At 41.3% G+C, this 18,812-nt stretch overlaps 1 protein-coding gene across 1 annotated transcript in view; it reads left to right on the plus strand.

Moving 5' to 3' along the window:
* The window catches only part of LOC306849602 (indoleamine 2,3-dioxygenase 2-like), a 74,506-nt gene that overhangs the window by 43,243 nt on the left and 12,451 nt on the right, over positions 1-18,812 (plus strand). The window contains exon 4 of the mRNA XM_079384763.1: positions 1-119. Coding sequence (XP_079240889.1) covers positions 1-119 — 119 coding nt within the window. The remainder of the gene's footprint in view (positions 120-18,812) is intronic.

Below are 18,812 nucleotides of genomic sequence, written 5' to 3' on the forward strand. Positions count from 1 at the left end.
GTGCTTCCACGTAGTCTGTCGGTGCCATTCTGTGAGGTGTCTCAGAGACTGGGTCTGCCTGCGATTCTCATCTACGCTGATGCAGTTCTTGCCAACTGGAAGAAAAGAGATCCATATGGGTAAACTCACTGAACCATACATTATTAAAACTCATTCATATGTACTGAATGTAATAACATGTTATCCTCACCTATTTTTACTAATTTGCAGAGGTGGAAAGTAACGAATTACATTTACTCATATTACTGTAATTGTGTACTTTTTAAAGTAATTTTTAAAATCTGTAATTTTACTTTTACTTAAGTATATTTTGTTTGAAGTATTGTACTTCGCTACATTTTAAAACGCATAAATTATGGAGTAAAAAAAAAAAAAAAAAAAAAAAAATCACTCCCTGGAAACTACTGCAGTAAATAATGGGCAGGAGAACAAACTGGCGCTAAAATCACAAGAAAGATGCAGACGGACAAGACAGGCGTTAATGGTGCAGACCTAGCTGAAAACCAAACCCCGTCATATTCTGCTAAAGTTGAACTCGAAGGAAATGAAGTGAACCCCTGGCCATGTTTATGCTCTCTATCATGCTGTGTAAGCTGTATTTGCCTAGGGAGACCAAACTATCAGCTATAAAATCTCGACATCAACCCTTCGCAAGCAAGTAGATACTTGTATCATTGCATTGGTGGTTAAAATGAAGCTTTGGCAGTTTAGAAAAAGGTTTTGCACAAATTAGCCAAAAAGACAATGGTGCAGGTTGTGTGATATTGTCTGTAATAATATTGTAATTGTTGTTTTAACGATGTGTGATTAGACATTATCAGTATATAGCCAAAAACCAAACAAAATACTCCTACAGAGTGCTGTGAAGTCTAGATTACACTAGTGCGCGCGCATTTAGAGTGCGTTCTTTCATTACGTGTTTCAGTCTGTAAAAATGCATTTAAAATGATCACAAAATTGAAGGTATAGGGGCAGAAAATGTATATTTATGTCATTTCATATAGTAAATCAATAATCACACGAAGAGCGCCGTTTTTCTCTAAAAATCAGCATGATAACATATAGATTTTTTTTACAACAGTTCAATAAACAAGTTAATTAAGAGACTTAATTAACAGACACAATATTTCCTGTTTTTGCTCTATTTCGACAACAAAAATAATCCCAAACACAGCCACAGCACTGTCTTGCGTCTCTGAGCAACACGACGGTGTTTCGTTCCTGAATGAATCAACTGTTTAAATGATTCAGTTCAGTCGCAATGACTTGGTGACACCTACTGACGGTTTTAATTTCACATTTAAAGTATCTTTTGATATATATATATATATATATATATATATATATATATATATATATATATATATATATATTTTTTTTTTTTTTTTTTTATTATTATTTTATTTTATATATATAATTTCAAATGAGTATTCAACATTTTATGTATTATATATCAAAACATTATTTCTTCATTTGTAACTGCAGGTTAAATGCATTCATGTCTTGCATTAAACAGTGTGTAAATACATCTAATACATTCAGATGAAGCTTCTGTGTTTCCTCTGCATTGCAATGTTGAATTTTGTTGATACTAATTTAATTTGCCTTGTAACAGCCCAAATGTCTTATTATTCTAAATAACTGATTTCTTTAATTAAAAAACAAGTAGTTTGAGATTAGGCCTATCCCAGGGGTTTCAAACTCAGCTCCTGGAGAGGCACAGCCCTGCTGAGTTTAGTTCCAACCCTGCTCCAACACACATACCACGTAGTTTTCAAATAAGTCTAAATGAGTAGATTAGCTGGATCAGATGTGTTTAATTAGGGTTATATCTATACTGTGTAGGGCTGTGGCTCTCCAGGAACTGAGTTTGACACCCTTGGCCTATCCAATTTTTGCATCCCTCCCACTGTTAAAAAGTAACTACATAATTTTAACTCGGAGTAAATTTTAAATGAGCTACTTTTTACTTTTACTTGAATAGATTTTTAGACTGGTACTTGTACTTAAGTAAAATTTCATTAATGTAATGGTACTTTTGCTTGAGTAAAATATTTTCGTACTCTTTCCACCTCTGCTAATTTGTACATTTTATCCAACTTTGGGTGGAAATAATTATTTAAAGGGGTCATATGATGTTGCTAAAAAGATCATTATTTGGTGTAATGCAATGTGTTTACATGGTTCGAGGTTCAAAAAACACATTATTTTCCACATACTGCACATTATTGTTGCTACGCCTTTTTGAAACGCCGATTTTTACAAAGCTCATCGTTCTGAGAAGCGAGGTGTGCTCTGATTGGCCAGCTATCCAGTGCGTTGTGATTGGCTGAATACCTCAAGCATGACGGAAATGTCACGCTCCTTACCATGTTGTAATGCCGTGTCCCGGCTCGACGAAACTAAAACAATAAAACCCACTATAAACTAGACATTTGTTGCATTCAGTGAGGACATAATTACTGATTATAATGACTCATACGGTCTTTTTACGCATTATGCCGTGCCGCACTGTGCCGTGTAAACATAACACCATGTCTACTCTACACTGCACAAAACTCGCGTTTGAATAGTCAGTAGCAAATTCTTTTAATACCAAAACATACTTACAGGCTGTGAGTCAGAAGCAACAGACTGTCCTTGCGACGTTGGAATTGCCCCACTTTATAATGTTCACATCACAGCCATTCATAGTGTTCACATTGTAGGCTACTCTTTCCCAAGTTCAGGAAACAGTCCTCTGTTAAATGCGCTGCACACACTCTAATATTTGCGTTGTACTGTTTTGGAACAGTGTTGTAAATATAATTTAACCTCTGATTTCTAATTGTGTACTCATTTGGAAGGCCAAACAAAGTACTATAGTTTTCACAACGAAACATAGCGTCTCCATGACATGGCAGCGGCAACAACAATACTACAGCGAGAATAAAAGTTATGCCTTCTTTCATTGAGTATACGTTTGGGCGGTGTTATGAAAATCTTCCTACACTGTGATGTAGACATGGGGGGGCGTGTTTGAATGAGTCGTTTTAGGAAGGCGTGGTAGAGTCTTAACTTTTATTAATAATATCTTTTTGGGTTTGAGACTTTAACCTTTGCAACTTTACAGATGTTATATATGCACAAACAGCTTGTAACACTCCAAAGACAAAGGAAAACATGAAATCGCATCATATGACCCCTTTAATAACTATTCAATACCCGCTAGTCTTCAATACCTCCTAGCATTTCAGTTAGCATTTCTATTTAGGCCAATGTCAATGGCAGTTGTTCAGCTGGTGCAGGACCCCCAGAAGTATACAATTTTAAAATCATCTTCACTTTTTTCAGTGCATGTTTCCAAAAAGCATAGTTAGCCTGCTGCAAGCTCTACTGTGTTCTGACTGGATGTTTCCCAAAACCAGCAAAGTTATGTTGTTGGAAATGCAGCTCTCAGTCTGTTCATGTTTTATAGATTCTTGTTAGATCTTATATAGATCAGATTAGTAGACTGTCTGTTTAAAATCTTCTAACACTTTATTTTGATGGGTCTACAACATACAACATACTGACTATGATAAACTTTGCAAGTACATGTTAACTTATTCTACTAACCCTAAACCTACCCTAACAGTCTACTCTGAGAGTTAGTAGACATGTAGTTGCAAATTAATGAGAATTAGTTGACATGTAGTTAACATGTAGTTACAAAGTTACTTATAGTTTGTATAATGTCTAAAGTGGACTATCACAATAAAGTGTAACCACTATATATACTATATACTTAATCTATAACTTCTTCATAACTGCGTCTTTTATGGACTGCTCTGTTGTTTAGTTACGTGCATCTTGTCACTGTTTAAATTGCCCTGTCAATCATCTTGTCACAGTTAACATTATCCACATTTTGTTTAATTTTCTTTTCTGCCGTATTGGAGAAAAATGAAAAGATGCTTTGATCTGCCAGAGTGACAGAAACCCACGACCCACGATACGCACCGCCTTGAAAAAACTCTCCATTTATGTACATAAAGACGCCTCGTGGAAGGAGCCCTAGTCTCAGAGATAGTGTTCAACACACGCTCAGGAAGTGCATCTGTTACTGGCAAGCTCCGTTGAGTGGCCAGATATGAAGGCTCCATGACTCTGGATTTGGGTGCCATATCGTTCCTTGTGCTTGAGAGAGGAGGTCTCTCTTCAGTGGGATAGTCCACAGTGGGGCTACCAGCATCTCCATCAGTTCTGGGAACCACGGCTGATTGGGCCATTTCGGTGCCACTAACAGAACAGATTCCTTTTCCTCTCTGACTTTGCAAAGCACGCAAGGCAGAAGTTTCACTGGAGGAAATGCATACTTGTGTACTCTCGGCCAGCTGTGAGCTAGTGCATCCACTCCCAGGGGAGAGTGTGTCAGTGAATAAAACAACGGGCAGTGAGTGTTGTCCCCTGATGCGAAGAGATCCACCTCTGCCCTGCCGAACACACTCCAAATAATTTTGACTGTCAGAGGGTGTAATCTCCACTCCCCATGGATTACCCCGCCCCTCGACAGTAAATCCGCTCCATTGTTCAGGGGTCCGGGGACATGTACTGCCCGGATGGAGAGGAGGTGTCGATCTGCCCACAGAAGGAGGTCTCTCACCAGCTGCAGCAGTGGTCGCGAGTTCACACCCTAGATAGCACACTGTCGAGGCAGCAGCCATCTGGCTGAACGTCCTCTGAAAGCATTTTAACGGGGGAGAACGCCCTAATTTGAAGACTGCGAGAGAGCAGATCAGTTTTTGTGAGCGCTTCTCCGACAGACGCCCTCGCATATTGATTGAGTTCAGCTCCACTCCTAAAAAGGAGATGTTCTGGCTCGGTACCAGCATGCTCTTTTGAATATTTACAGTCAGCCCTAAGCTCTGAATATGAGCGAGGAGTCTGAGCTTGTTGCTGAGCAGCGCGCTCTCTGATTGGGCTAAGACTAGCCAGTCGTCCAGTCTGCTTCAGAGGAGAGAGAGCAGCGTCCATGCATTTCGTAAATGTACGAGGGGCCAGACATAAGCCGAAGGGCAGGACCGTGAAATGGTACGCTATCCCCTCGAATGCAAATCTCAGGAAGCACCTGTGGTGGGGGGTTACCTGAATGTGAAAATAAGCGTCCTTTAAATCCACGGAGATAAACCAACCTCCCGGTCTGATATGTGAGAGGATTTGTCTCAGCGTAATTATTTTGAACGAGCGCTTTGAAAGCGTGCAATTCAGCAGTCTCAGGTCCAAGATTGGGCGGAGTCCACCGTCTTTCTTTGGCACCAGAAAATAAAGACTGTAGAAACCCCTCTCGCGGTCTGTGAGGGGTAATGCCTCTACAGCGCGCTTTGCGAGAAGATTGTGCATTTCCTTTCGCAGAACTGAGGCATTCCGCTCCCGTACAGTGGTCATTAACACACCGTTGAAACAGGGCGGTCAAGGCAGACTGCACACCGTGAGGGATAACTCGCCGCTGGGCGGTGGGGAGTTTAATACCACACGAGTGTGAGAGTGAGTGATGGGGGAGAGGGGAGTGAGAGGAGGAAAATCGCCCTGATATTGAGGTGAGTTTTGTATGTTTTTTGACTTTATTGCACTGCATAGTGGAACAGTCAAAACATGAAAATTGCTCTCGCCACACGCAACAGGCAGGGGGGCGTGGTGAGCAACCACAGCGGAGCGAGCGGACTTCTTCAGTGGCTCGTCTTCGGCGCTGGGTGCAGCTTTCCTCCTCTGGGAGACAGCATCAGGAACGCGGCTTTGATTCCGGTGCCGGAGCCCTGCCATTTCTGTCAGGGCGGGGTCTCTGGTCCTTCGAGCTCTGATCGCTTCAGCCACTGTTGTCTTGACCTCACCGCCGGCTCATGTTCATGCCGAACAGCAGCAGAAGAGGCGTGCGGTCTTCCCGCTCGCTGTGCTGAAGAGGAGCAGGAACGCGCGGGAGGTTTCGCGCAAGCGCGCTTTGGCAGGAAGTGGCTAATGGCCTTCGACTGCTTCTGCGCTTCAATGAACCGCTCCGAAGAGACCTGAGGTATTCACGGGAGTGTCCAGAAGGGCCGTTTTCTCTGAGTCCTTTAGCTTGGTCAGAGTAAGCCACAGGTGACGATCTAGCACCGCAAGATTCCCCATATTGCAGCCAATCGCTCAAGCTGTCACCTTCATCACTCTGAGAGCCAGATCCGTGTTACGTCGGAGCTCTTTAAACACTTCAGGGTCTGGGCCGTCATCATCTTGAGACTTTAGCAACTTGGCCTGACATACCCCACCTTGGTCAGGTCCGTCCACAGAAGACAGGAGGGAGGATCCCGGATTATGAACCCAACTTTTTTATCTCGTTGTGCACCTCGGGGAAAAAGGGTCCGGGTCTCCGCGGGGTGTCTTTTCGGTCGCAATCCGACTGGAGGTACCACTCGTCCAGACGGCTTCTGGCCGGCTCGGCAGGAGGCGCCCACTCCAAACCGAGCTCAGGTGCAGAAAGGGGCGAGCTCGTCTCCAACCCATCTGCCACATCCATGCGCGATCCCCGCGATCTCAATCGCCACCGTGCCTCAGCAGCAGCGGGACCAGAACTGCAAGGCACAGGCACGGACACACTCCCCGGAGCGTGCCCGGCGGGAGCGGAACGTTTGCAGCGGGGAGAAGCACAATCAGCCCCCCTTTTTTCCTCGAGAGCTGACTGCGCAAGCTCCGCTCCCCAGAAATGCTGCTCATAATGATATTCATTCACAATATGCTTGTGCAAACAATATGCTTGTGAAACTGCTTTACGAAAGCTCATCGACATCCTCCACGTCCACCTCCTCGGAGGAAGACAGGCAGAGCGTCGAACCGTGGGGCGGGCTTCCGATCCCAGAGAGCGGGTGCTGGATCTTGTGGGAAAGGAAGAAAATAGGAGCTTGCCCATCTTCATTCCCCCCACCTGAATCATCTGTGATTCCCACGAGCACAGCCGCCTCGGCGAAAGCGGGGCCGGCACCGTGAGGAATGCTGGTGAAAGCTCCCTCCTCAGTGAGCTCTCTGAGAGTAAAGCATACGCAGTGACAAACGCTCTCAAAGCGAGCTGACTCTGCATGCTCTGCTCTCAAGCAGACAACACACACAAACTGTGTGTATCCCCACCCGTAATGTAGCGGGGGCAGAGACGGACACAAAGCCTGAGATGCCGCCTGCCCTCTCCATATGTTTGTCTTCACTCGTAAGAAATAAGGAGTGATAATGGACAGACAACACCAAATAAGACTAACACATATAGGCCACGTACACACTGCAGTTAAATTTGGTTGTCAGTTCACCTTTTACTCCTTAATCGCGTACTGTACACACATAATTCACTAAAATACAGGAGTGACAACCGCATTCCACAACCGCATTAACTCCCGAAAAATACAGGTTGTGACAACCGCATTTACAGAAATTCTACGCAGTGTGTACAGAACCGAACTGGACAACTGTTGTTTTGAACGTGCATCAGTGTATTCGTCTGTATGTGAGATGCAAGAAAACAGTGAAAGAAGTCTTAACTTAGCACGGGGCTAGCTGCGCTCATGAACCGTGCGGTAAAGTGAGTGTTGCCAGATCTTCATAGAAAAAACAAACAAACAAACAAAGACAAGCACAAAAAAACTCTAAAACTAAAACCCAAATGCTTTGTTTTATAACACACACAAAATCATATCTCATATCCGTGACAGAAAACTTTATGAACTTCATAAAGTGACTATCTTTATGAGCTAAGACCAAACAACATGCCTGAAAGCACTTCTAAATGTGAGGACATGGCAACATTGCAAGACAGCGCTCTCTAAAGCAGCCTCCCGAGCATAAACAACACACAGCACGTCTATCAGCGGTAGTTTAGTTAAATTCGACGGACAAAAAGCGCCTTTAGTCAAAAAATGGCACATAACAAACGGCTAAACTTTTACTCACTCAAGACGACAGAATGTTGCTATGGTTACAAATGCGGGAGTGACTGCCGTTCCGTACACACATGGAAAGATAATTTACGGGACTCACTCCCGCATTTAAATGCGGTTGTCACTCCTGAAACTTGCAGTGTGTACGTGGCTACAGAGTTCTTGCTGAATGACAGAAAGCTGACACCGGTTCCACTGCACGTGCTTTTAAGTCAAGTCACCATTATTTATATAGCGCTTTCAACAATACAGATTGTGTCAAAGCACCAGTATCAAATTGGAGGATAGAGTGTCAGTAATGTATAGAAATAAGATTAAACACTCAATGTTCAGTTAAGGCATTTCATTTTTGAATTCAGAGATGTCATTGTCTAGCTCAGTTTAGTTTAAATAGTATCTGCAAAATCAAATTGACGATAATCACTAGAAATTAAGTGTCCCCAACCGAGCAAGCCAGAGGTGACAGCGGCAAGGAACCAAAACTCCCTCTGTGACAGAATGGAGAAAAAAACCTTGGGAGAAACCATGCTCAGTTGGTGGGGGGCCAGTTCTCCTCTGGCCAGGAGATTGTTTATTTATAGTTTACTTATTGTTTTAATGAAAATTTTAAATGTATACATTTATTATATTTCTATTTTATATTGTTGCAATTTCTAACAATAATAGTATTATGTAGTTAGGTATTTTATAATATTTTTTAGTTATTTTCTTTTATTTTTATTTTTATTGTATTTAAGTCGAGGTCTTCACTGAGGATATGTCCCCGGGGCTCATCCAGGTGTCCCGGCCTCCGCCAACGATCAGGGAGACATCATCTCCCGGCGCCGATCCACCATCTGATCCGGACACAGATTGAGAAACAGAATAAGAAAGAAACAGACAAATATTAGCGTAGATTTAATTCATCTTACGATGTAGAGTACATCGTGTGTTATGGGGCGTGTTCCCGGTTCCGGTTGATCTAATTAATGCAGCCTAACAATCCTTTAACGTATTTGAATAATAGAAGTGCATTAGTGTGTTATGTGTAAACCAGTTTAAAGAAATGTGTCTCTAATCTAGATTTAAACTGACAGAGTGTGTCTGCCTCCCGAACAGTGTTAGGTAGATTGTTCCAGAGTTTGGGTGGTAAATAGGAAAAGGATCTGCCGCCCGGAGTCGATTTTGATATTCTAGGTATTATCAAATGGCCAGAGTTTTGAAAACACAGCGGACGTGGAGGACTATAATGTGATAAGAGCTCGCTCAGGTACTGCGTTAAACATTGTATAAAATCTATACAATGTTTGATAGGGAGCCAGTGCAGTGTTGACAGAACCGGGCTAATATGGTCATACTTCCTGGTTTTAGTAAGAACTCTAGCTGCTGCATTTTGGACCACCTGTAGTTTGTTGATCAAGCGTGCAGAACGACCACCCAATAAAGTATTACAATAGTCTAACCTTGAGGTCATAAACGCATGAATTAGCATTTCTGCATTTGACGTTGAGAGCATAGGTCGCAATTTAGATATGTTTTTGAGATGGAAAAAGGCAGTTTTACAGATGTTAGAAACTTGGCTTTGAAATTAAAGATTGCTATCAAACAGCACACCTAGGTTCCAAACTGATGAAGAAGAAATGACAGAGCAGCCATCAAGTGTTAGATAGTGTTCCAGGTTATTACATGTGGGGTTTTTAGATCTGATAATTAACACCTCTGTTTTTTCAGAATTTAGCAGTAAGAAGTTAATTGTCATCCAGTTTTTATAACGACTATGCATTCCGTTAATTTCTCAATTTGGTGTGCTTCACCGGGCCGTGAAGAAATATAGAGCTGAAATTGATAGCGGTCAGATAAATACGATTTGAACCATGCTAAGGCACTTCCACTAGTGCCAACAAAGTGTTCGAGTCTATTTAAAAGAATGTTTTGGTCGATAGTGTCGAACGCAGCACTAAGATCCAGTAGCACTAATAATGAGATACAACCACGCTCAGATGATAGAAGCAGGTCATTTGTAACTCTAATGAGAGCAGTCTCAGTACTATGATACGGTCTAAATCCTGACTGGAATTCCTCACAGATACCCTTTTTCTTTAAGAAGGAATATAATTGTGAGGATACTACCTTTTCTAGTATCTTTGACAGAAAAGGGAGATTTGAGATCGGTCTGTAATTAACTAGATCTTTGGGGTCAAGTTGTGTTTTTTTTATGAGAGGCTTAATTAAAGCCAATTTGAAGGTTTTGGGGACATGTCCTAATGGCAATGATGAATTAATAATAGCCAAAAGAGGATCTATGACTTCTGGAAGCAGCTCTTTTAGTAGTTTAGATGGAATAGGGTCTAACATACATGTTGTTGATTTAGATGATTTAACAAGTTTAACAATTCTTCCTTTCCTATAGTAGAGAATGAGTGGAATTGTTCCTCAGGGGATCTGACTGTATTGAATAAATATGTTATGTTTGTTTTCTTCTAGAAGAGACGAAAAGTAATCAGATCTAGCAGTTTTTAATGCTTTTCTGTAGGATAGGGTACGTTCCCGCCAAGCTATACGAAATACCTATAGTTTTGTTATCCTCCAGCTGAGCTCCATTTTCCGGGCTGCTCTCTTTAGGGTGCGAGTGTGCTCATTATACCACGGAGTCAGACTGTTTTCTTTGATCTTCCTTAAGCGTAAAGGAGCAATTGTATCTAAAGTGCTAGAAAAGAGAGAGTCCATAGTTTGTTACATCATCAAGTTTTTCTGCGCTGTTGGATATGCTTAGGAATTTAGATAAATCAGGAAGATTACTTACAAAGCAGTCTTTTGTGGTACAAGTGATGGTTCTACCATACTTGTAACAAGGAGTAGAATTTACAGTTTTAGCTATATGGAGTTTGCACAAGACTAGATAATGATCTGAGATATCATCGTTTTGCTGCAGAATTTCAATACCACTGTGAACATCAATTCCATGTGACAGTATTGAATCTAGAGTATGATTTCGACAATGAGTAGGTCTTGAAACGTGTTGTCTAACCCCAATAGAGTTCAGAATGTCTATGAATGCTGATCCTAATGCATCTTTTTCATTATTGACATGGATATTAAAATCCCCAACAATTAAGACTTTATCTGCAGCGAGTACTAACTCAGATAGAAAATCAGCAAATTCTTTAATAAAGTCTGTATGGTGCCCTGGTGGCCTGTATACAGTAGCCAGTACAAACATCACAGGGAATTTATCACTAACATTTGTTTCTCTAGATAATGTTATACGCAGCACCATAACTTCAAACGAGTTATACTTAAAGCCTGCCCTCTGAGAAATACTGAGATTATTGCTATAAATTGTAGCAACATCTCCCCCTTTACCTTTTGGACGTGGCTCATTTTTATAGCAGTAATCTTGGGGGGTACACTCATTTAAAATAATGTATTCATCTGGTTTTAGCCAGGTTTCTGTCAAACAGAGCACATCTAGTTTATGATCATTGCTCAAATAATTTACAAAAAGTGCTTTTGTAGAAAGGGATATTCAGTAAGCCAAGTTTTATCAATTGTTTCTCTGTATTGTAAACATTTTTTATTTGTTGATCATCAATTAGATTGTTACTAGGGCTGAACGATTTTGGAAAATAATCTAATTGTGATTTATTTATTTTTTTTACCAATATTGCGATTGCAATTATTTTTTAAAGCTTTTTATATTCTGTATTATTCAACAAAGACAAGTAATAAGTCATTGTATAGTATGCAGTGTTGGGCACGTTACTTTAAAAAAGTAATTAGTTATATTACTAGTTACTTCTCACAAACAGTAACTGAGTTACATCATTATAAAATAAACTAATTACCAGGGAAATTAACTACTGTTACTTTTTTTTAAAATGTTCAAATATGTCAAATAACTTGAATGCCCGCAATTTTAAATATGTTAAATGAATGAAATGGTCACTATTCTACACTACACTATACTAATCTACACTATTTTAACGTTTCTGTGGGACAATGTGAGAGACACCTATCAAATTCAATTGATTATTGTAAATATTATCAACCCTCTACTTGGCAATATAATCTCCATTGGCTTATAATTGTTTTTAGTTTACTCACCAGACTAATATTAATTATCTGATATACTTATATATAATGCTTATGTTTGGAAAATGGCACAGTTTTTTTTTTTTTATCTCACTTAGCATCAGTCAGTCAAACATTATATGATATTATGATAATTTAGCATTAAATGATGATAGAACTTTAGTAATTAGAATAACCATGTATGAATGCATATTTGTCATGTTGACTGAACTTAGGTCTGGTGGTGGTTCTTAAGATATTGTCTGTCATTTAGTGTTTCTATAAAAAAGGGTGAAAAAACTACAAATAATACTGATAAGATAGAACTACTACGAATTCTACTACTAATAAGAACAATATCAAATGCACTAAGGATTATTGAGCTGCTGGGTTAATGAATATTAATCGGGTTGTCTGCATTCGCTCAAACTGATTCGCTGAAATCAAAACAGGGTGGATAATAGGTGAGCGCCAACCAATGAGATTGCCGTTTTCGCATTAGTCCCGCTCACTACCGGAAAACCCGTTAGTTCTTACAATCGGAAGAATTCCAAAGGAGCTCCGTTATTTTGACAGGAAAATACAACAAAGGATATCATTTACATGTAGCGCGTCAATTCTGCATGATATGTAAGACTGCAAACTGCGGACTTGGTAACATAGCATGCCAACTTGATACTTCCTGTGAAGACTGCTTAGATGTGTTCGACTTGAAGCAGCGCAGCTAGACCGATCGCTGTGTGTCATCAGATACTGCGAGAGCTATAAGAGAGCGGGCGTCTCCTTATGCTTTCTCTCACCGTACTTTGATGCCATGATACACCGATCGATCTTCAAGTCGAACACACCTCTTTACTCTCGCGTGTCACATGACAGAGTGTAATCGTAGCCTCTGCGGTTGAAAAATCACATTTTTCATATCGAGATATTATAGCAAATGCAATTAATTGCTCAGCCCTAGTGGGGAGAACCTGTTTGATGTTCTGATCGGAACGGAAGAGCGGTGTTTGACCCGCGACTATGCTGCCTCATTGTCACCCAGTTGCCCTGCTGCATGGGCTCTACCGGAAACGAACAATGTACATGACTCGTTGAGCTAGTCGCATCCAAAGCCTTATCTACAGCCTTCACATTCTTACTGTCCTCAGTTAAAGTTTGGATGCGTGTCTCTAGTTCTAAAACCTTCCCTGTCAGCCTAACTATGTCACTGCATTTATCACATGTGAATCCCTCGTCGTCGACAGGGAGAGATAAACTGTACATGTGACATGAAGTGCAAATAACAAGAGAAGGAGAAGCCATTACTCACAGTGATAGAGGAATGATTTACTTACCACTGTTGTTTGATGAACTTGTGAGTTCAACCAGAGAGAGAGAGAGATGAAACAGCAAGAAAAAAGAAAACAATAATAGACGAGAATATAAATGCGAATGACAAGCTAACGGCTAACGAATGCTAATGCATGGCACACGCGTTGCACTCGCGGTTTTTAGATTTTTAGGTTTTTAGGTTTTTAGAACGATCAAATTAGTCAGATTAGTTTGATAGATAATATCAGAAATATGGAGGGAATTAAGTTATATTTTATCATTTTAAACAACAGAGAGTGGTAATAAAATTCAGCAGAAAAGCGAAGCTACACGGAGCTACAATCACAAATCTCTCAGCAGAACGGCAGACAGGAGCAATCGAGCAATCGACCGTCAACTGACCCTGTCACGACTGACCAATCAGAATTACCAATCAATTCAAGGAAAGAGATACAAGGGGTCCTGGTCGCTACCTCACCCCGCCCATGACGTCTCGCCCTTCCATTAGACTGATTACACATGTGATTCAGAGCATGGTCACGCTGAAGGCGTCCCCATAACGTTTTCTGACGCAGCTCGAGTTCGTGAAGGGGAACTGACGTATTGACGACACCTAAAAATGAATCCTTATGAATATTGAAATCGTGGCATTAAATTTATTGTTGTTTTTAGTTGTCATATCAATGACCTTGTTTTCAATTGCATTATTTAATTGTTTACTTATTATGAAATGATAACATTTCGTTCTGTTCTGTGTAATTTCTGCTGCCAGCTCGTTTCCAAGAATAGGCCTACATAATGTTAAACAAAACTACACTTTAAACCCTTAAAATAAATTTAATTTCTGCTATCGTTTAATCTTTACTTGTCATGTAATGTTTTTCTTTGTTTGCCATGGACCACAAAAGGCCCAACATTTCTCTGATATGCTGTGACTGACAATAGAACTATAAAATACACCAAAAACGCAACATAATTACGAAATTAAGCAATTTTATTTGTGCGCTGTAATCCAAATCTTCTGAATCCATACAACTGCAAGGAACAGACCCAAATCCAAGCCTTTATTTGGCAATCTTTATCTCCATCCCGAGCAGCGAGACCGTAAGCATCAAAGCCCGCGCTGATTGATGCGCTCTTTACAAATTCAAATGTTGCTGCTTCAAACGACAAGTTTTACGGCAGGATAATCGAACGCTCATTGGCTCTCGCCTGCATTCGTCACAGATTGCGAAATGCCGTGTTTCTGGTGAGGTGTGCTTGAATGATTCATGCTTTCATGTTTTTCTCATACTGTACAGAAATAGTTATGTTTAGGTTTAGAGGTAGGAGTGGGATTAGCGACTATAAAAAAATTTGTCATGCTACATTGTTATTAAAATGGTTATTTTCTTGCATATTTCAAGATTCAAGATTTTTTATTTGTCACATACACAATTATACAGTATAACCAGCAATGAAATGTAGGTCAGATCCGCTCCAAGGACAGTGCAGTTATATAGAATACAGTTATTAAGAAAAAGAAAAGTAGAAAAAATTTAAGAATAAAATAAAATAAAAGATAAAAAATATCAATATAAATGTGCAGGTCAGTATGTTGTTGACTTAGAATGTGCAAAAGAATGTGCAAAAAGGAATGTGCAAAAGAATGTGCAAAAAAGTTGTACAGAGTATTTAAATAGCAGCAATATGAGGTAGAGAAAAATTATGAATAGCTTATTGATATGGTCATATTTACATGGAGTCAAGTGATATTATGACACAGAGTTAGAGTTTAGGAGCCTGATGGCCTGGGGGAAGAAGCTCCTCCTAAGTCTCTCAGTTTTTGCCATCAGGCTACGGAAGCGCTTACCAGATGAAAGCAAAGTGAATGGACGGTAACCAGGGTGATTTGAGTCCTTGATGATTTTGACAGCTCTATTTTTGCAGCGTTTGAGGTAGATGTCCTGCAGAGAGGGGAGAGCAGACCCTGAGATGCGCTCAGCTAAGCGCACAACTCTCTGTAGTGCTTTGCAGTCCTGATTGGAGAAGTGTAGGGCTGCTGCTGTCTCTTCCTAAAGTCCATGATCAGCTCTTTAGTTTTCCTCACATTCAGAGAGAGACAGTTGTCCTGGCACCATGACGTGAGTCTCTCTACCTCGGTCTCATCATTGTTGGAGATGAGGTCCAGAACCACAGCATCATCAGCGAATTTGATGATAGATGTGGAGCTGTGAGAGGACACGCAGTCATGCGTGTAGAGAGAGTAGACCAGGGGACTCAGGACACAGCCCTGTGGGGCTCCTACGTTCAGGGTGATGGAGGTTGAGGTGAACTGGCCAACTTTCACCACTTGAGGTCTGCCGGTGAGGAAGTCTTGAATCCAGTCACAGAGTTAGGAGTTTAGGGAGAGGTCTGTGAGTTTAGAAGCCAGCTTGATGGGGACTATAGTGTTGAAAGCTGAGCTATAGTCAATGAATAGCAGCCTTACATAATTCCCATTGTTGCTGTCCAAGTGTATGAGGGAAGAGTGGAGGACGTGAGAGATGGCATCGTCAGTGGATCTATTTGGGCGATAGGCAAACTGAAGAGGGTCCAAAGTATCAGGTATGGAGGAGCAAATGTGGCTCTTTACAAGTCTCTCAAAAACCTTCATGACTATAGATGTTAGGGCAACTGGGCGATAGTCATTCAGGCAAGAGGGTTTATTGTTCTTAGGCACAGGGATAATGATGGATTTTTTGAATGAGGTGGGAACCACGGAGGTAGCAAGGGACTCATTAAAGATAGAAGTGAACAAACCAGCGAGCTGATCGGCGCTGGACCTCAGAACACGGCCGGTTATCCCATCAGGTCCAGCTGCTTTCCTGACGTTCACCTCCTTTAGCGCCCTCCGAACCTCATCCTCCGACACGGTGATTACAGGATCATCGCTGCTCTGCCTGCTGCTTCCTGACGCGTTGGACGGCAGAGACGCACTGCCGCCATTGCAATCGAAGCGGCCGTAGAAGATGTTTAACTCGTCGGCCAGCAACGGATCTGCTCTCACCTCAGCGGAGGATTTGTTTCCAAAAGCACAGATGGTCCTAAGTCCCTGCCACATCCGTCGAGAGTCATTGAGCTGGAAATGAGACTCAATTCTCTCTCTGTATCTGTGTTTAGCGGCTCTTACTGCACGTCGGAGAGCATAGTACGATGCTTTGTACTCACTCGTATTCCTGGTCAGAAGAGCCTCATTGTAAGCGGCAGTGCGTGTGTTAACCGCAGCACGAATTGTTCTGTCCGCCCACGGTTTCTGGTTGGAGAATGTCCTTATCGTTATTGTTTCTGTAGCTTGCTCGGTTAGCGTGTTTACAAAGCTTAATGCTACATTCGTGAACTCGCTGACGTCAGAAGAACTCGGCCGGAACATGTCCCAGTTGATGTCATCAAGAGCCGCCTGCAACATAGCCTCTGAGTGGGAGGACCAGCGCGTCACTACTCTCTGCACTGGGGGATCCTGAACGAGCCTTTGTTTATATTCCGGTGTGAGGAAAATGGCGACATGGTCCGATTTGCCAAAAGCCGGTAATGAGCGGGCTTTGTACGCATTCTTGAACTGAGTGTAGCAATGATCCAGTGTATTTGGTCCTCTAGTTGGACAGGATACATGTTGATAAAAGTTCGGCATGACGTGCCTGAGGTTGGCTTTGTTAAAGTCTCCCGCGATGATAAAGGCAGCGTCAGGATGTTTGTTAATGTAGCCGCCGAGCACGTCGTGAAGCTTAGACAAAGCCAAGCCGGTGTCTGCCTGTGGTGGAATGTACACAGCAGTAACAATGATCGATGAAAACTCCCGGGGCAGATAAAATGGGCGGTAAATAATTAATAGATATTCCAGATTAGGCGAGCAGGAACGCGACAGAATGGAGATCTCCAAGGATTGGACATTTACGAGCAGAATGCACGGAAGAGGAGGACTGTGAGCCCTTTTCCTGAGTCTATCTCGAATCCCAGCGCGTTTCCCGCGGTGTTTCTTGATCCGTCGCGTCGTGGGGTTATTGGTCATCTCTGCGTTCCGAAGAATCTCCAGAGGCCACGCTGGATTCGTGGCTAAAGTGTCCTGGAACAGGTTGCTGTAGCGGTTTCCAATGTCCTTTTCTGTGTGGGTCCTAACGCCCCGGTATAGTGACGGGGACACTATACTGTCAAAAAGCACCGTCTTTCGGATGAGACGTTAAACCGAGGTCCTGACTCTCTGTGGTCATTAAAAATCCCATGGCACTTCTCGTAAAGAGTAGGGGTGTAACCCCGGTGTCCTGGCCAAAATTCCCTCCACTGGCCCTTGTCTATCATGGCCTCCTAATAATCCCCATACACTTGATTGGCTCTATCACTCTCTCTCCTCTCCACCTGTAGCTGGTGTGTGGTGAGCGCACTGGCGCCGTTGTCCTGTGGCTGCCGTCGCATCATCCAAGTGGATGCTGCACACTGGTGGTGGTAGAGGAGAGACCCCCCACATGATTGTAAAGCGCTTTGGGTGTACAGCAATACACAATAAAGCGCTATATAAAATGCTTCATTCATTCATTCATTCAGTCCAAAAGTGTTTCTATGTTATAGGTGATCAGTGCCGACGTGAAATGTGTAAAAAGAGAAAGTAAAAGTAAGTAAAAAAGTAAATTAAAGCAAAAACTAAGTGGAGCGGCCTGGATGGCGTCCGAACACAGCGGCGCCATTTCGAATCATATTTCAGTCAATTGTGTATTATATTCGCTATAAAATGGGTAGTTTAAGGTTTGGAGGTCGCTTAAGGGTTCTAAAAATCTAAATCGCTTATTCATAAAATTATAAAAATTCATATTTGCTATAAAATGGGTAGGGTTAGATTTTATGGTAGGTTAAGAAGTCTAAAAATCTAAATAGCTTATTGATAAAATGATAAAAATACATTCATACAAATATCTTTAATGATATAAAAGATACGTAAATATTTTACGCATTTTAGCTAAAAATACGTCGCGATTTGTACATTTTAAACGTTCAAATACATCTAAATTGTAAGTTTTAGCATCAGTAAAAACATACAAAAATGTACATTTTGTGCTTGTAAATGTTAAGTATTAATACCTACGTATAAACAATGAGACCAGGCTGATCTTTCAGATAGGTGTTTAGTTAAACTGCATTCTCTTAACAGCAGGTAGCCTAGGCAAGGCAAGGCAAGGCAAGGCAAGTTTATTTATATAGCACATTTCATACACAGTGGTAATTCAAAGTGCTTTACATAAAAGAAAGTGAAATAGACATTAAAATCAATAAAACATGGAAATAAAAATAATAAAAACAAGGAATTTTAAAATGATATAGAAAAGGATTTAAAATAAATTTAAAGAAAATGATTATACATAAAATTCATTGCAGTCAGTTCGGACATATAGCACAGTGCTCATTCAACAAATGCACAGTTAATCAGATGAGTTTTGAGTCTTGATTTAAATGTGGCTAATGTTTTAGCACATCTGATCTCTTCTGGAAGCTGGTTCCAACTGCGGGCCGCATAATAGCTAAACGCAGACTCCC

This window comes from Barbus barbus (genome assembly GCF_936440315.1).
Source record: "Barbus barbus genome assembly, chromosome: 29".
Taxonomy (NCBI): Eukaryota; Metazoa; Chordata; class Actinopteri; order Cypriniformes; family Cyprinidae; genus Barbus; species Barbus barbus.